Here is a 21,064-nt window from a genome sequence, read left to right as displayed (position 1 = left end):
AATTGTTATAGTCGACAATATAATATCGTCGCTCCTATCTCATTGATAATATGAATAGGATTATAGGAACATGCAAAAGATGGTCGAGACTATATATTGCTGACAATATTATCGTCACCTTTTAAATATGACGATAAGTAATTGTTGCCTATTATCTTTTATACTTTTTGTAATATAGACGATGATAATTATCATCATATATATTCTTATTTGAATATGTTAGTGACAATAATTATCGTTGTTAAAAGATTATAAATAATTGGCATATTAATGATGATATTATCACCGTCAATATGTCGATTATTTGTAATCTATTAACGACGATAATTATCCTCACCAGTATGTTGTCAATAGATTACAAATGATCAACATATTGATGACAATAATTATTGTCGTCAATATGCTTAGTATGCAATCTATTGACGACAATAATTATCGTCACATGTATTCCTATTTGAATATGTTAACGATGATAATTATCATCATCAATAGATTACAAATAATTAGCATATTGATTATGTTAATTATCGTCGTTAATAGATTATAAATAATTAACATATTAACGATCATAATTATTGTCGTCAATATATTGATCATTTGTAATCTATTGATCAACATATTAATTACCATAATTATCATCGTCAATATACTGAGTATGTAATCTATTGATAACAATAATTATCGTCATCAATATGTTATCAATAGATTATATATAATCAACATAGAAGACGATAATTATCGTCGTCAATGTGTTGTCAATAGATTATAAATGATCAACATATTGATTACAATAATTATCATCAATATGTCATTATTTGTAATCTATTGACGATGATAATTATCATCTTTAATATGTTGATTATTTGTAATATATTGACGCTGATAATTATTGTCGTCAATATGATGGTAAGCATCAAGATTTTCATAGGTTTTTTTTTTATTTTTTTCTAAAATTTAACTATACGGATGAGATCTAGATGCATGATTTTATAGAAATAGACTTTTGAATCATTCGATTACGATGTATAAGAAGGATTTTTTAAGGCTTGAAAATCAAGGGCACATGATTTTTATAAACTTGCAAGCATAAAAAATCATATTTCTTGATACAATTATAATTATCCAATAGTTGATTCCAAGCAAATTGACTACGTCAAATGCATTTGTAGGATTAGATTTGCAAAAAAAACTATGAACTCGGTTCATACCAGTTTACATATTTTGTTAGTTTACATATTTCAGTTTTCATGTGGAAGACCCGGAATGATTTTCTTTTTTGATTCATATCGCCGACCCCAATTGTTTTGGGATGAAGGCGTAGTTGTTGTTGTTGTTGTTGTACATATTTCAGTTTTCTTTGATCTAGGGTAACTAAAATATGTAAACCGATATGCAATAAAATAGGTTTATTTTATTTTATTTTTAAATTTCACTGTACGAATGTGATCTAGATGCATGATTTTATAGAAACAAACTCTTAGATCATCCAATCAGGATGTATAAGAAAGATCTTTTAAGGGTTAAAAATCAATGGCTCAAAATTTTCATAAATATGCATGCATAAAAAATCATATTTTTTTATCTGATTTTTTTATCCGATTATGATGATCCAATAATTGATTCCAAGCAAATGGGCTACACCGAATGCATCTGCAGGGTTAGATTTATAAAAACACCTATGAAAATCTTGGTTCATAAAAATTTACATATTTTGTTAGTTTACATGTTACAGTTTCCCATAATCCAGATTAACTAAAATATGTAAACCAGTCAAATATATAAATTGGTATCACTACCAATTGGGTCCAATCTAAACCCTTTGGAAGATATTGAATATTGTCTAATGACTATGGATTCAAGGTCTTAAGACGATTTTCATTCATAGTGGCCATGTGAACAAGATAATTATACTCTAATTTATTCTCAAATGATAGATTTATGTAATAAAGTGTCACCTCTTAACAATAGCATTGCAGTGAAATTTTGATTAATCATACGAGAGAATGAGAGCAGACCCAGTGATCGTGCCCTAGAACCTTGCAAAGTACTAGGATCACACAAAACATAAAAAATCACTGCACGGATTTTTTTGTTTGTGTTTTATGCAAATTTATGTTTTACACAAAAAAAAATCACAAAATGCTTTATCAATTTTTTGCATTTTGCATGAATCGAGTACTTTGTAAAGTAGTACCTGGGTCGATCACCCACCATCTCTCTCTCTCTCTCTCTCTCTCTCTCTCTCTCTCTCTCTCTCTCTATATATATATATATATATATATATATATATATATAGTAATGCGTTGGTGCTGTCCTTTTTCTCGTTCTGCCCCGTGTTTTTCAAAAATAATAGTTGTTTTGTGTTTTTTCTCACATCTAATATGATAGATGATCTATAGGTTTTGTTTAGTGAGAACCGGCTTTTGGATCACCCAAATCTGACTTGTATATAGGGTTTTCTGGTGATCCAAAATCCTATTCAGATCTATCATAGAGCACTTCAAACTATGGAGCCTAGCAGGGGCAAAACAGGAAAAATGGGCCTAATATGTTCAGTGCCACGTGTAATGCTTTTCAACAATGTTGTCCGTGATACGTATCGTATCATCGAAAGATCGATAAAGATTGATATGATTCTAACTTGAATATGCTATTTTTTAATATATATATATATATATATATATATATATATATATATATATATATATATATATATATATATACCGAAAAGCAATGTTGTCAGTATCGGAATCCGGTCTGTATCTTTTGGCCTACGATTCAGGTGGATCGGTAGATACCGATTCTCAAATGAATCGTTCTGAAAAATAATTAAAAAATATTACATGTTAATCAGAACGTGACACGGGTTACAACTATTAAAATAATATTAAAAAATTAATTTTCAGCTATATTTTATATTTATTAAAAAATAGACGAATCAGGTCAGTATCATATCCATTATGCATTGCATGTAGCACATATAATGTCAACGTCATAACAAATGCCTACATATATCATTATAGGGAATAATACCTACTTATGCTTTGCTTTCGAGATTGGATCAGGTCAGAGTGTGAGCGCTTATGGATGTCGATGATTTCAAGATGAACGACATCCAAACCTGTACGGATTAGACGCCCGTCACTTGGATGGACTCCACTAATTTTTTTTATGTCGTATTTTTGAATGGATGGCTTCTGAATGGTTTAAAATGAACGGCTCACAATGAGCCTATTCACTGTTTTGATAAGCGTCGTTCATTTTTAAGATGAACGACATCAAAGCCGCACTGGCTCTGACGTGATCCTCTCTCTTTGGTTTCTAGCTTAACTTGCAACCAGGAGTACGTTACAGCCATGAGGAATTGCTCCATCTTCCATTATTTGAAGTATGTAAGTGAATAGTGTACCTGTGTAGATCAAAATAGCCCACCTATGACCAAATCCTATGGGTGCATTTGAATCCCTCGATTCTCAAATCGAAGCGAGATCCTTATTCTTTGATTTCCCTCATTTCGGATTGATTTTCCTAAGAAAATTGATTTTTCTTTGGATTTAGGTGTCTCTGGATTCGTGTGGCCACATCAAAGATATTTTAGATGTGCAAAACAGAGGAGACACCCAGCATAGTTGTTCAGCCCAGTTTATTGTTTTGGTACAATGTGATTCAATTTTTTTAAGAATTTGACTTGATGATTTTGTGTATTATGTTTTTCTTTTTTTTGCATATTGTCATTTTGACTTTTTCTCATAATTTGTGCAGCGAGAGGATGCCCCAGCAGCATGTATAGTGTTGTTTTTCTTCTTGGTGTGGCACGTGCACACCAAGTGTTCGTTAAATTATCAAAAAAGGAAATTCGGTGTGGAGTTCGAGAAACCCCTTAAATTTTTTAGTTTCACTATACCTATTATCGAATTTATTAAGGTAGGTCTCCAGCACAGCATGTTGTACGTGTTATGTTTGCCTAAGTATGTAATGTAATATCATATTTAGCGAATTAGGTTTCGAAGTGCTTAATTAGATTATTATATTTTAATGCAAGTTGCTAAATGTATTGAGCATGTAACCTGAATGGTTTAATTAGTTTATTTAATTCTGTAATACATATTTATAAATCTAAAAATTCAGTTATGCCTTAGAAATTATGCTGCATGCTAAGTGTTCGGTAAAATGCTTAAAAGAGATAAAATTTCATATTTAAATACAGTTTTGAACCAAATTTCAAAGATGGTTTCAAAAGTTAACCATGCATGTTTAAAACTTTGTTTTGAAGTGAGTTTTATACACTTTTCTATCATGCTCTCAATAAAAATGCATTTGAATGTGCGCAAATGTGTGTAGTTACTCATGTTAATATGAATATTGTAGCTACGATTTTACACTTTCTCATGCATTGTTTATGTTTGCAATAGAAATTGCTTATAATCACATGTCAAGTCGGTTAGAATTATATTAAATGCTTAAATAGGTATACCATGCAAAAATGAAAATTGTCATGCAGGTTTCGGAATAAAAATAATACTTTATGTTAAGTATTGCATGCAGCTAAAAAGTCACGCACATAAAATACAAAACAATGTGCAAATTGGGTAAACACTCGTGGTAAGTGTATATGATGCAAAAACATCACACATAAACGAGAACTTGTAGAGAGCATGTTAGGTGCACATATATCACTTAGTTGTGGATATCTAGGACTACTATGATTGTAGTTTGGAGATCATGTTGAGCATGATTGAAATGTATGAGAATAGAAGTGTTCTTTTTGTTGTGGTTTAGAAAATCATGCTTGTCATGATTGTAGATAGCGGAAAATGAGGTGTGTTTATTATAGGTACATATTTGAGCATGCATGATTGAATTGAATGTTGCATATTGACGTGAAATCATGGTTTAAATGGATGCTTGTATGAAATGATATTTTTGTGAAGTATGTCATGTATGTAATGAATGAATCATGCATGTTAGTATGAATGAGTTGTGACATGTACTCTGCATATGAGCATATTTGTGATGTAACATGTATCATGCATGATAAAATGAGTTATATGTGACATGTGTCATGCATAAAAGTATGTATGGTTGAATTCATGCATAAAACATGTTGTCAATGGATAATGCATGGAAGCATGTATAAAGGGATCATGTATAAAGCATGTCATTATAAATCATTCATGAGAGCATGTATGAATAAGTCATGCATAGAGCATATTATTTTTGAGTTGTGCACATCTGGATTGACTGTTTAGTTATGCATGAGGGCATGAACTATAGTTATGCATGAGAGGGTTATCATTGAGATAATGACACTGAGATGTGACCTATGACTTAATAATAAAGATAACCCTGGGACCACAGGTTATCTTTTATCTTCCTTAGAGAGGGAAGGCGGTACAAGTTTCGTGAGGCATATTTTTAGGGTTAGATGTGCCTTTTGTCCCCGTCCCATGGAAGTTAGGAGACAGTTTTACCGACGAGTCCTAGGTGATAGTATCACAGTTCTGCAAAGTTAAGGATGCATGTGTGTCTTAGCTCAACGATTTGGTATGGTGTAGGCCATTACTTGGACCATGAGTCATTCTCTCAACCACTGCATTTTAGGGTTGAATTGCACAGGATGGAGCTACTTAAGACTTCAAAATAAAAAATATATATAGAATAATAAACACTCTAGTGATTGTTTCTAAGTGGCTATACCCTTTTTTGTATCAGATGGGTCTGAATAATTAAGAGAAACAATGCATGAGATTTTCTTATGATCACTGATATCATGTGCATAAACATAAACATATATATATATATATATAGAGAGAGAGAGATGTATAGTTTGCTAATGTCTACATATGAGCATATACATGTGAATGAAAAAGGCATATTATGGGTCATGATATGGACCACTTGAGTCAAGTCGAAGACTTGATCACTATGCACATGTGGTGCATTGTGTGTGTGACATTCTGGAAGAGTTGAATGAAGGAGTCGTTCCTATTTGATATTTGTCAAAGGGCATCTGATGGTTATATGGATGGACCTATATATTACATGAGTATGGAAATGCATATCATAGTCATGAGTGGATATGTTTATGTTTTATGTGAATTTGACTATGAATGCTTTCATTTGTTATAGACCGACTATGATATCTTACATGAGTAAAAAATGCATATTATAGTCATGAGTTTGACATGTTTATATTTTATGTGAATTTGAATGTTAATGCTTTCATTTGTTATATATTGATGTCTTATTTATTTTAAAAACATGCGTGTATAAGATATGCAAGAATGGTTAAATGAGATTTTGACATGTTTGTCATATACGATTTGTAAATGAATATGTTATGATTGTGAAGGACTCTGATGTCCTAATTTGTTTGAAAAATATGTGTGTGTGTTTCATGATGGACACAATCAAATGGGATTTTAACCTATTTACTTTACATAAGTATATGTGAATTGCTTGGATGCTTATTCATTTATGTGAATGAATGTCATAGATGTTAATAAATGAACTCATGAATGTCATGGTTGAGTATAATTGAATGTCATGAGAATGAATGAATGCAATGTAAATACATGTTGTGAGTGGATTCCTTTTACCCTCATTTTATAAATGATGGAGATCACACTTTGATTGTACCATTACAAACTTGATTTGTATTTTTCAAGTTTAATTTTTTTATTTTTTAGGAACATATTGTTAATGCCCTAAAATATTACAGATATTATTCTGGAGGACTGAGTGAATAACGAGTTGTTACACACTCTGAGGGACCACTTTTACCTTAGTACAAGCAATCATTTCAATATCCAGCAGTTTAAAAAAAAATCAAACGTTTACAAAATTAAACCATAAAATCACCTTTCCTATCAAAGAATGAAAAATCCCAATCAAATTGTTTATGGATTCCTGGCTGGTCATAACCCAAATCTGTGGCTTCATGGGGATCCTCCTAGTTGCAAGCTTAATGCCGATCGTCATTTTCATATTGACTAGGGTATATATTCAGATCAGATTCGGATCTGCTTAAATAGATTATTTTTGGATTTTGGATCAGTTTTTATATTGAATCTATGCTTGAATTCCAATTCTGATCTTTTTCTTCATGAAAAGAACTCATTTTCAGTCTTTTTTTTGCTGGACCAAGTACTCCCACTTATATTTTGGATCTGAATTCCATCCTACCACATCAAATATCACTCAGATCTGCACTTGGCTTCGGATTCACTGCATACATTTTGAATTCAGGCTTGGATCTGGTATGATAGAGCCTGTATGTAATCCGTTTGCGCTGCCAGTTTTACTATTAACCATAGTTAAATTGACTGAGCATAGTAAAATTCAACAGGCAATGAAATGCCAAAAAAGCAAATTGCCTTAATAATATTTTGTTATTATTAATTTCTCCGTGAGCAATTTCTGTTCAGCCTACACAAATATTTGGCTGAAGCCTTAGTCTGCTAAAGAATTCCCCACAAATGAAAATTTGCCGGACCAGACTTTTTTTTTGGGGGCTAGGTCGTGGATCGCACATTGGCAGACCTTCAGTTTGGTAAAATCCACCCGCTAGGGAGTACATTCTACCTTGCAGCAAGAGACGCTCCCCGTGGGTTTTGAACAGTAGTCTTTCCACCATTGAAAAGCTGTCACTTGTGGCATGTTCAATTGCCTTGGATAATAAGATGGCAAGAGGATTTAAAGGTTCACCCACCTTTCAACTGTTTACTCGTAGAAAATGGATCCCAAATCCCAGAAATGAGGATTTGAGATTCTCATTTCATATTGCTCAGATCTCCGCCAGGGCCCAACATAGGGATCCTCTCGGGTAATCAAACACCGCCTTTGCGGTCTGAGTCTCATACACGAAGGATTTTTGAGGTTATTCCGTTATGCAGGACAAAATCCAAGGGTCAATTGTCTGGTTACCGTAGAGGTATTAGGGAGCCATTGAATGTTTACAGATCTAAGATCCGTTGTTTCGAATCACGCATTTGGTTTTTTTTGTAAACATAGAGTTCATGGATTTGAAGTTCAAAATTAACTTCAGATTAGGAAGATCAGGATAGAGATACAAGAATCTCAGATTCACCTCTCTCTCTCTCTCTCTCTCTCTCTCTCTCTCTCTCTCTCTCTCTCATCAAACACAGAATTTTAACCGTGCCTGAGACTCAGAAAATAAAAGGATCTGCGAACAAAGATCACATTAGATCTAAGATCCAAGGTGATCAAATGTGTCCTATTTGAGAATGATATTTTCTCATGTTCCGTAGAACATAAGTCAAACCTAAATTCTTGATTTCATGAAAATCCCCATTACACCAACCTACAAACCCAGCTTACAACTATTATAGTAATGTACTCCCAAAAAAAAAAACTCTTATCAAAACAAAAGATACTGAGTTGGAATCTCATTCTAAAGATCTTAAGAATTCTCCATGAATCCGAAAAATAAACTCACACCTCTCATAACGACGACTAAAATTCTAAGGCTTGCTTGCCATTGAAGAAAACGGTGTTTGGGGTTCTCATCAAGCAGGCTGCCCTAGGAGATGTGGATTATGAAACGGGCTTTATTACTATACAAATCAAATATAGAACGATTCATAATGAGAGCCAGTCAGAGGGCAGAAATGCATCACCTCTTGGACTGCACTTCTCAAGAAAAAAAATGGTAGTAAGGTAGACTTAGAACACGAGTCTTAAAGGGCTGTATTTTGTTAGGAACAGAACAAATCCAGCTCCACTCAAAACTCTAGCTAAGACACTGGGTAACTTCTCATTTCAATCATTCCAATTCCTATAAAGGAGTAATCTTAGTAACAAAAGGGAGCCAAACTTGCAAATGGGAGAGTGGAACCATGTATCAGAAGAACACATGAACCAACTAAACCTAACTCTAACAAATCAGGAGAAGCAAATCATGGACAACAAAAATTGAAAATTTGCCCAAGTTCATTGGGGAGCCTAGTGAATCAGGACATAACCACTTTAGTCCAAAAAGAATCAGGTCTTCCAAGAGACCATGACAATAAAAGAGTCATAAACCAGAAAACAGAATAGATAACAAAAGACACCATAGATAATCTAACCCTTGGGGAAAAAGAAAAAGTGAAAGAAGACCAACATTATGCCTTCCATTAAAAACTTCATGACCCTGACCAACAGAACCAGAAAGCATTACCAACAAGATGACAAAAAAAAAAAGAAAAAGCACTCATACAAGGTATCAACTTTAGCTTGCAAAAATATATTAAAAACAATGGACCAATGCCCATCTATAACTGAAAGAGAAAACCAGATGAGAAGAAACAAAACTAGTTCTTTGGAAAAAAGTGAGAACCTGCCATTACATTCCTTAGTTTGTCAACTCCATAATGGCAGTAACAATGTCGCCATCAGCTGCCTTGAGAGCTTTGACAGCCTTGGCCCTTGAGACCCCTGCCTGTGTCATCACAAGCTCAATGTCCTTGGGCTCAACACCAGTTTCATCGACATCTTCATCATCCTGTGCTGTCACTGAAGTTTCCGGCTTGGAGATGACATGGCTGAGATCAGGAGCCTTGAATTGCTCAGCAGCTTGTGTTTGCAGTTGGGAGCTCAAATCCTCTATTTTGGCCTCTCCAAATATAACGTAGGTATCTGAAGCTGGGCTCTTGAAGACATCAGGTTTTGAAATAACAAATAATATCTGTAATGCTCACCCAAGGAAGAAGGCAATTAGGATATTGAAAAAAAAACAGGAAATAAGTGAAAAGTTGAATAGGTTTGACCAAATTCATAGAAAGAAAACTCAGACTATCAAAGTATGTGCAAGCATAACTAATTCTAGACACAACATACTAAATCAAGTGAACTTGGAAAGGCCTAAATTTTATCCAAGTATTGAAGAAAATCGGAAATAAAGGATTAGAGGATTGAGTTAACCAACATTTTTGCTCTTCTTGATTGTGACGCGACTAACTCCAGGAATGGGTCTCATGCCAAGCTTCAGCATAGCTTTGCGGCTCTTTTTTTCACTTCTGCTTTGTTTAGATCTGCTGCTCGCATCCCCTTCATGTTGCCCTGTTTACACAAAAAAGAAGTTAACCCTCAAGCATGCACATTAGAGTTGCAGAGATGCAGCAACAAACTCAAGAAAGAAAAGTAGAAATTTGATAGCTCAGATAAAATGTTCCATATGCACATGGAGACAAACAGGAGAGTACTAAACAGAAAGGAAGTTAGCAAGTTATCTCGGACAATTTATGAGCCAATACTCACATTTGGACTGACATACATTTAAGACACCAGCCAATGGATATAGCACCGAAGGATGTATTCCAACCAGTGTTGTCAGTATTGGTGCGTATCGCCCTGAATCTACCGATGTGTATCATACAACAACAAACAACAACAACAACTACGCCTTCATCCCAAAACAATTGGGGTCGGCGATATGAACCAACAAAGAAAATCATTATGGGTCTTCCACATGAATCCTTCTCCTCCATTCATTTTTATCCAATGCCATGTCCTCGGTGAGGTTCAAAGCATTCATATCCTTTCTTATCACCTCCATCCATGTCTTCCTAGGCCTACCCCGACCTCTTTTAACTAATATATTTTCCCATTTCTCCATCCTTCTAACTGGAGCATCATTAGGCCTTCGTCGAATATGTCCAAACCACCGTAAACGATTCTCTCATCTTATTTTCAATGGGTGCAACGCCTACCTTCTTACGTATCTCCTCGTTCTGAATCTTATCTTTTATTGTATTTCCACACATCCATCTCAGCATACGCATTTCAGCTACACTCATTTTTTGAATATGATGTCTCTTGGTAGCCCAACATTCCGTACTATATAGTAAAGCGGGCCTAATAGTCGTCCTATAAAACTTTCCCTTCAACCGCAATGGCATTCTACGATCACACAACACTTCAGTTGCACTCTTCCATTTCATCCACCCAACCTTTATCCTATGATTTACATCTCCATCAATTTCTCCATACTTTTGAATGATAGATCCCAAATATTTGAAAGAATCATCCACCGGTATTTCGTGCTCACCAAGCTTCACTACACTCCCATCACTACTTCGTTGCTTACTAAATCGACATTCCATGTATTCTGTCTTACTCTTACTCAACTTAAAACCTCTTGCTTCCCATGTCTGTCTCCATAATTATAACTTAGCATTAACCCCAGCTCTAGACTCATCAATCAAAACAATATCATCAGCAAACAACATACACCACGGCACATTTTCTTGAATTGATCTCGTAAGCTCATCCATCACTATAGCAAATAGGAAAGGGCTTAAAGCAGATCCTTGATGTAACCCAACCGTTATAGGAAAATTGGTTGTCACCCCTCCACAAGTGCGGACATTGGTTACTACTCCTTTATACATATCTTTAATTATACTAATGTACTTGAGAGAAACACATTTCTTCATCATTGTCCACCAGAGAACGTCCCTAGGTACTCTATCGTAAGCCTTCTCCAAATCAATAAAAACCATATGCAAATCTTTGTTCCTCTCTTTATTTCTCTCAATAAGTTGTCTAAGAAGATATATAGCTTCCATAGTTGATCTTCCAGGCATAAAACCAAATTGATTCTCCAATATCATGACAATCTTCCGCAACCTAGACTCAATCACCCTCTCCCAAAGTTTCACAGTATGACTCATGAGTTTTATACCACGATAGTTTGTGCAATCTTGTATATCACCATTATTCTTATATAGAGGCACCAAAGCACTCTTCCTCCACTCATTAGGCATCTTATTTGTCTGCCAAATCTTGTTAAAAAGATTTGTCAACCATTCTAAACCTTTCTCTCCCAAGCATTTCCAAGCCTCGATAGGTATACCATCTGGGCCAACTGCCCTTCTTGATTTCATTTTCTTCAAAGCCTCTGCAATTTCTTTCTTTTGAATCTTGCGCATGAAGTCACGATTCATCTCATGAAAAGGAAATGAAAAGTCTCCAAGATCCTGAGCATGACTTTCATTAAATAGCTTATCAAAATAATCTTTCCATCTCTCCTTAATCTCCTCATCTTTGAGTAAAACCCTTTGCGTTTCATCTTTGATACATCTAACCATACTCAAATCCCTCGATTTCCTATCTCTCATCTTTGCAAGCCTATAAATATCCTTCTCACCCTCTTTGGTATCCAACTTGTCATAAACCTCCTTGAATACCTTATCCCTCGCGTTCCGAACTACTTTTTTAGCTTCCTTCTTTGCTACCGATGTGTATCATATCGGCAGAAAATCGATACAATACTGAACTGAATCGGCTATCTTTTAATAAGTGTAAAAAAGGCTTAAAATTAATTTTTAATAATTTTTATTATTATTTTAATACTATTTTAATGGCTTTAACATGTGATTGACACGTAATATTTTTTAATTATTTTTTGGCCGATTCAGAACGATTCACTTGAGAATCGTATTGGCTGATTCACCTGAAGTGTTGACCAAATGATACAGGTCTGATTCCGATACTGAAAACATTGATTCCAACTAAATATAATGACAGTCTTTGTTTATGTACATGGTAGAACCAATATGGTTGTTGAGCACAATGCGTGCATGAAAGCACACGGCCCTAGCATAGATCAACATTTCTTAATCATGTTGTGGCCCTAGCATAGATCAACATTTCTTAATCATGTTGTCCTTATGTCCATGGTTCAGAATTGTCAGACATGCATCAAGAGATGTGTCAATGAATTCAAAAAAGCATACAAGGACCATTCAAATGAATGAAATGAAAGTAATACCTTCAACATGTTCATCCTTTTCATCGTCTTCATCTTCATCGTCGTCATCATCATCATCCTCATCTTCAAGAACTGGCTCATCTGGCTGTAACAGTTTCCCAAAACCAGTTATACTTATTGCTAACTACAACTTGGTCAAAGCTCAACATGCACAGCATCACCAGGTGCACACACACTCACAAACACACATGCACAATAACAGGAAGAGACAATCGACCAGCTCAGCCACAGCATCAGGCAGCTGAGATTAAGGCATATCAGTTTTCATCAACTTGTAGCAAGCCAATGTAGAACATCACACAGCTAGAAAACCACCTGTGTCCCTCTTGGGCAAAGATTTCAAAGTTCAAACACAATACAGACGGCGCCAAGTCAAAAAACCATGCAATCTGCACAGAGCCACTGAACAGACTAAAACACCAATAAACAGGGTGGAAAAATGTTTCTCATGAAAACAGTTTACCGTGGAACAGACTAACTATGAACCTGCTCATCGCTTTTAATAAGGACCCTTCATTCTGATGGGATGATAGAATGCATATAGTCAACTAGAAGTAGAATACTTGTCAATAAACACAATGGCAGAGGACAACTTGGCACATAGAAACTATACATCCTTAATTGCTCCCTCAATTGTCAAAATTCAGCACATAACATTTCTTTTCAATCTCACTGAGATCACAATCCATCAAGAGCATCTATTGATGGTTGACTATCTATGATATCATGAAGAGAATTTTGGGTTCCTACCATTCATAGATAATTCCCAACTGATTTAAACCATGGCCACCTATATCATTCAAGGTATTTTCTCGGCAAGGGTATTTCTCGGCGAGGGTATTTGTCGGAAAATATTGGCAAAATCTTGGAAGTTTTAAAAATAAAAAATGAAAAATAATAAAAAAAGTATAAGAACATAATAGGTATTCTTGGAAAAACATAAGGAAATAACTTTGAAAAAACTCTTAAAATACAAAAAGAAACCAAAAAATGGACTTAAAATATATGAATTAAGATTTTTTTCAAAAATATCACTTTAATATCACCATATTATAGCAATATTTTTGCTCCTGGAGATATTTTGTAAATATCATGATATTTTGCCGATATTATCGGCTGACTTGGATTGGCCGATAATATCGTGATATTTTCAAAATATCAGTGATATTGGTGACACTGATTTAAACTACCAACACCAGGTAAAAATTGTCCTTTTCAGACAATCCAAATGGACATCGACAATTCAATGAGTGATACAAGTTGCATTGCATCAATTTTTGTTGCTTTTATCATTTTTTTTTTCACCCTGTTCAGAAAAAATGCTAAAAAAAAAGAAAATGACAGATCTTACAGTAATGGCAGGTGGCACAAAATCAACAAGGCCCAACCTAGTATGCAGGATAGCACGATGCCATTTTACATAGTTGTGAACAATACAAACTACATGCTCTGAGTGCAGTGAACATGCCAGAAGTTAGAAATAGATGGTCTAATCTAAAGGATGTAGCAAAAGAACCAACTGTCATATTTGGCCTGTGAATTCTAGAAGAATCGAGAATAAGAACTAATGCTTAGGGCGATACTACAAGTCTAAAAGTCTAAAACAAACTTGACTACCTTTGTGACTTCTATCCACATGCACAATGTTGTCAAGAACAATTGAAACACTTGGAGAAGCAAAGGGAAAACAACAAAAAATTCAGAAATTGTGAGGAAATATTGAATGCAGGAAACAATCATAATATAGTAAATTCCCTAAAATACAGCAAAGTCAAAATATCACACACATAAATTATAAAATAACTCTTTTAAAAAGAAACCAAATGCAATGTAACAATTAATCAATAGCAGAGCACCTAACATAATAAGAAACATAAAACAACTAAAAATCCCAAAGACATTGAAAACCTAAAGTCACTAACTGCAAAAACAAGGAATATCAAATTATTACTAGTCCAAAAGCTTACACATTAACGAGAATTATATAAGCTACTATCCAATAATCCTGAATCGCCATCAGATCTATCAATACCAAGAGCTACATGAGCAATACTCAAACCACTCAGGGATTCCATGAAAAGCCAAACAGCTATCAGCAAGTGGTTTATCTACAAGACTACAAGGATCTAAAAAGACAGTACATGCCATCCTTTTGCACAAAATGGTAACTAGAAGCCTACAACATATAAGAAAAGAAAAAGATAAATAATAAAAGATGAAAAGCACCAAAAAAACACTCCCTTAAAACCAGAAATATGTCAAAGACCAATAACCACCACCAGAGGCCGGGGAAAAACTTGAATCCCAGTATTATCAAAATCCTCAAATACATGGCAACTATAAAAGAAGAAAATAAATAACAGAAGATGTCAGTTGCCAACAAAAATCCTTCCTTAGAGCCAGGACTGAACCATCCACGAGCAAGAACTACCACCAAAACCCGGAAATGCCTAGACCTGGAGAAACATCGCAGTCCTAAAACCTAGACTGCTCCCGCAAAATAAGACAACAAGATATGACCAATCCAATCGATCATTCCAAATGATATCATGAACCTGTTCTCATTCCACATAAAATAAGGCTCTGTTTGGGAGCCTTAAATCGGAGGACTGTTGTGGGATCCACCAGTTCTATCATGCTCTCTGCTGTTTGGGAGTAGTGTTGTTGCCAAAACACTGCATTGAGAATGGAGTTGGCAGCCCCAACACCACATTTCAACACCATTCACAAGAGGATGTTTTTGGCAACTCCATCGTCAACACAAGATTTTGGCAAAATCATATTTTGGTAACATATGTAAATGGTGTTTCCATCTCAATGCATGGTTCCCAAAAGGAGTCTAAAATGCAATATGAAATAGAAAAAAGAAAAAGCAATCAATGAATGCAGCCAAGAGTGCAAAAGAAAAAGGATGAACTCAGTCGAGATCTAGAACCGCTTCAAACCATAAAACTAACTAAAACAAATGATAAATCAAACAAGCACACAGATCCCATAAAATGCATCCTTCAAATTAAAAATGAAAGCTTTGATAATATCATATAACATACAAAATCAGAAAAAAAACATAATAATAATAATAATAATCCCATACAACATACAAAAATCAGAAAAAAAGACAATAATAATAATAATCCCATACAACATACAAATTCCGAAAAAAAAAAAACTTTGCACTTTGCAACACACACACACACACACACATATATATATATATATATAGAGAGAGAGAGAGGGGGGGGAGAGCAATTGAACCGATTAAAATGCAAAAAAAAGGAGAAGCGAGAAGATAATTCAAGACTATGAACCGCATAAACTTCAACACCATTGCAATCAAAACCAAACGTGAAAATGCATCATTCGAATAAAAAATGCACACAGATTCCATAAAATGCATCCTTCAAATTAAAATTAAAAGCTTTGATAATATCATATAACATACAAAATCAGAAAAAAAAAATAGTAATCCCATACAACATACAAAATCAGAAAAAATATAATAATAATAATTCCATACAACATACAAAATCAGAAAAAAGATAATAATAATAATTCCATACAACATACAAAATCAGAAAAAAGATAATAATAATAATAATAATAATAATCCCATACAACATACAAAATCAGAAAAAAAAAATAAAACTTTGCAGTTTGCAAAACACACACACACACATATATATATATATATAGAGAGAGAGAGAGTAATTGAACCAATTGAAATGCAAAAAAAAAAAAAGATGCAAGAAGATAATTCGAGACTATGAACCGCAGAAACTTCAACACCATTCCAATTAAAACCAACCGCGAAAATAATGTCGAATTTTTTCAACAAGTTAATACAAGAGAACAAATAAACACGCCATCCACAGGAAGCAACCAAAACCCCCAGAACCACCCAAAAACCCCAACGATCCCGCAAAAGAAAAACGCAGAGAGAAAGGATGAGAGATACAAGATTGTGACCACAAAAATGCTTCTGTAAACAAAGGAATAATCCATGAGAAACCCTAGAGCACCCCAAAAAAAATTGACAAATTTATAGACCCCAAATTGAAAAAAGCAAGAAAAAAGAGGGAGGGGAAAAAAATCTCACATCAAGATTTTGCTGTTCGAGATGAGTGGCGAGAAGCTCTTCTTGAGTCTTCTGAGTCATGGTAGCGTTCCGCTTCTGGAAGAGAGAACAAAAACCCTAAGAGAGAGAGAGAGAAACATATGGGCACTCAATTTCGTGTTTGCTTCCATACCCTAGTTTTTCTTTCTCTTCCTTGGGATACCCTTGTTTGATACGCAAATGACGATTGTGCCTCGAAAATTTAACTCGTGTTTGGATAGAAGTGCGTTACTTTTACTCTTCTAGCTGTCCTCTTATTTCATAGGGTTTTTTGCAATTCTAAGTTTCTAACCAGATGCATTCAGCGTGATCATTTGTTTGAAATCGGCTATTGGATCATCATAGTCAAATAAAAAAAAAATTATGCTTGAATATTTAAAAAAATAATAATTCATTGATTTTTATACATCATTATGATGATCTAAAAGTCTGTTTCTATACAACCAAGCATCCAACATCCTTAAGGTAAAATTTTAGAAAAAAAACTTATAAAAATATTGATGCGTACCAATTTACGTATTTAGCTGATTTACATATTCCAGTTACCCACGAATAAGTATATAGTGTGGCTGTGCATAAGCCACTAATGAATTGAAATAAGCAATATCTTATTGCTTGTGTTCTTTTAAGTGATTGAAACCTTACATATGATCTACATGGTTTGTTTGGTGCTGATCAATTTTTTGAATCACTGGATCTAGTGTTTGTACAGGTATTTTTTTTGTGATTCAAATATCAACGGTGATAAATGTGTCAATTTTTTATGACTTAAAAAAAGTTTTTTATCAAAAAAACAAGATCTAAGAGTCAATCTCTAACAAATCGACTATGTTGAACACATCTGTTGGGTCAGATTGAGTCAACATCTGTGGGGTCAGATTGAGTCAGAACAAGTTGCACCTATGATATTCAAATCGTTGATACTGTATGTATGTTGGCGCCAAAAACTTATCCCAAAACAATAGAGAAATCATTTTTTCTAATAAGTGGATGAACCAGATTTACCAAAGTAATAGGTGGGTTTAAGAAAGTTAATTGTTTTAAAAAAATGACTTAATGAACGAGCATTTAGGAAGCAAATATAACTTGAAAATAACATCATGTGTAGATTGTAACAGTAATTACAAAATAAAAAATGATCATATTGTACGACAAATATGATGTGTTTCCTCAAATACCCTACATTTTTTTAACTGCAAATAAAAAACTTTTTAGGACTTTTTTACTCTTCACACAAGTGAACCTCACGAAGTTCGCGTGATATATTATTTTGCCCGTCAACTAAGGCAAAACTTTTCTTAATTGTTTATTTGAACATATTTTTTATGGTCCTTAAGAAACGTGCAAAAAAATTATATTATTTATATGATATTCTCTATTAATCATAAAATCACAAATACCTTAGTAAAATCGCATATTTAATATCAAAATTGTGAGAAATCATGCAAATATCAAATTTCCTTTCTTTAACTGTTGCTTAAATGTATGTTTGCGCCTATTTTTTTGCAGTCTTCACGAAATGCAAAAAAATAATTTTTCTTCTTAAATCTTTATCGTGTAAACCTCATTGCCAATATGCTTTTTATATGTTGATTTTTTAAGGAATTTGCGATTTTTTTGATACATCGCAAATATTAAAGATGAATACAACGTGAAATTTTTTCTTATTGGCAGATTTTTTGAACAAACATTAAATGCGACCTTCATTCTTTAAAATTAGGGTTTTTTCGCACCCTATGGTTATTTTCGCATAAACTAGGTTTTTTTGTAGTCCTTAATGTGTGTTCCTACAACAATAATTTTTGGCAAATCATAGACAGCAATTCATGGACAGCGAGTTTTTTCGATAATCACATCTTTAACGATTGAATATGTTATTTTTTTAAAACAATGTCTTGAATCAGTTATTTTTTTGAAACATTGGCATGAGTTTATTATTTTGTGAAAGAATTGTATGGTTTTTTAGTTATCTTTGCATGTTCAATAGCTTATTTTATTTTTTTATTTGATTAAATCATTTGTATGTGAGTGTCTATGCGATTATATGTTGTATATCTTGTATTATTGGGCTAAATATTTTCAGCCTTAGTTAATGATAGCCTCTGAGACGGTTAAAGTATACTATCATACCTATCACACTAATTGAATATCTCCAAAAATAGTAGCTTTAACAAATATTTGGCTTTGACGTCTCATAAAACTAATTATGTAGAAGAGTTATTGAGCTTCCACTATAGTTATTCTCCAAATATAGATAGTTGGATTGATATTTTAGATGATGATGATATATAATCGATGTTATTTAGTGACGACATTTACTTAATTGCTTACGAAGTTTAAGAAGATATTGTTGCTTGCAAAGCTTAATGCAATGTATGAGCAGGTCTATTTTTTTAATGTCTAGACATTATGCAATGCATGAGCAAGCTTATTTTTTAGTGAATAGAATGAATGCAATGTATTAGAAGGTTCATTTTTTTTAATAAATAAAATGAATACAATATATGAGCAAGTTCAAATTTTGAATGAATGCAATGTATGAGCAGCTTCATTTTTTGAATGAATGAAATAAATACAATGTATGAGCATGTTCATTTTTTAATGAATGCAGTGTGTGATCAAGTTTATTTGTTTAATGAATAGAATAAATGTAATATGTGAGCAAGTTCAGTTTTTTAATGAATTAAATGGATGTAATGTATGAACAAGTTTAGTTTTGAATGAATGAAACAAATGCAATGTATGAGCATGTTTATTTTTTAATGTATAAAATGAATGCAATGTATGAGCATATTCATTTTTTAATGAATAGAATGAATGCAATGTATGAGCATATTTAGTTTTTGAATGAATGAAATGTATGCAATGTATGAGCATGTTCAGTTTTTGAATGAATGAAATTAATGCAATGTAAGAGCAGATTCATTTTTTAATAAATGGAATGAATGCAATGTAATAGCAGATTTATTTTTAAATTAATGAAATGAATGCAATGATTTGTATGAGTAGATTCATTTTTTAATGAATAAAATAAATGCAATGTATGAGCATGTTCATTTTTTAATGAATGAAATGAATGCAAAGTATGAGCATAACATATTTTTGTGAATGTCTGTGGTATAAAATTAAATATACAAAATATACATAACATTAAAACTGTAATGAATATTTAAAGTATATTTACAGAATAATTTCTAAGACTGAGCTCAATTGATCACTACGCTAAAAATAACTAGTGGTGACAGATAGTAGGGGCGATCACTATTGTTACCATAACAATGACTATTGTTGCCATCACCACTTTCCACCATTAATTAAGAAAAAAATAGAAAGGCATATGGACCTCCAAAGGAGGTTCACATAAGTTATATTTATGCATTTTGTAAGGATGGCAAAAAACAATGTGTGAATATACAATTCAACAAACATTTTTTGTTATAATTTAGCAAACATTTACATTCAAATTTAAAACTATATACAATTCACATGTAATGTTCAAAACTGCATACATTCATTCTCAGTGTATATTTAAACTGTTACAGGTATTCAAAGTTTCCCAGTTAAACATAAAATATTTAAAAAAACAAATTTAAACTCATAATTTACATCCTTAAAGTTTGATAATTAATAAATTACATTTATATTAATTAACATATAGTCTCTAGAATTGCCCACAATTCCAGATCATTCGTCTTAGCAGATCTCGTCTTTATAACTTTCAAATTTTTGGTCTTTGTTGTTTTCCGTTGCAGTCTTTTTTTGTTCTTTGCCTCATTCTCAGCAGTCTTTCTCATTTTCTTATAGAATGATATCATATGATTCCTACAGTTGGTGACATCATTTTGAAAAAAGAATTATTAGCAAACAACTAATATAGTTTACCTCTCATAAACATCACAAACAAGGATATATAAACATGTACTTGGGTAACAATCAGTTCATCATTTCTACTCAAGTAATATATGTATAAAAGGACAAACATATTAGACATACATGTAACAATCATATTTGAAGTCTACAACATGTGTAAAACTCTAATTGAATTAACAAACATATAAGCAAAGTAATTACTTGTTTTCTTGATGAGGAATACCATTTATCAGTGAGATCATCCACTCAGACTAACAGTTGTAGCCCATCCACGTTGTAAAAAATTTAGATTGTAACAAAACATT

At 33.2% G+C, this 21,064-nt stretch overlaps 1 protein-coding gene across 1 annotated transcript; it reads right to left on the bottom strand.

Moving 5' to 3' along the window:
* Positions 1–9,199: 9,199 nt before the first annotated feature.
* On the bottom strand, positions 9,200–17,008 carry LOC149836519 (nascent polypeptide-associated complex subunit alpha-like protein 1). The gene is made up of 4 exons (XM_090005407.1): positions 16,872–17,008; positions 12,776–12,860; positions 9,929–10,062; positions 9,200–9,688 (listed from the first exon to the last, which is right to left on the bottom strand). The coding sequence occupies exons 1-4, from the start codon at positions 16,929–16,931 to the stop codon at positions 9,356–9,358; spliced, it is 612 nt and encodes a 203-aa protein (XP_089861533.1). The 5' UTR covers positions 16,932–17,008; the 3' UTR covers positions 9,200–9,355.
* Positions 17,009–21,064: the final 4,056 nt, after the last annotated feature.

This window comes from Nuphar pumila, chromosome 5 (genome assembly GCF_984573655.1).
Source record: "Nuphar pumila chromosome 5, dmNupPumi1.hap1.1, whole genome shotgun sequence".
In the NCBI taxonomy this organism is placed as follows: domain Eukaryota; kingdom Viridiplantae; phylum Streptophyta; class Magnoliopsida; order Nymphaeales; family Nymphaeaceae; genus Nuphar; species Nuphar pumila.
This window is presented reverse-complemented; position numbering and strand designations above follow the sequence as displayed.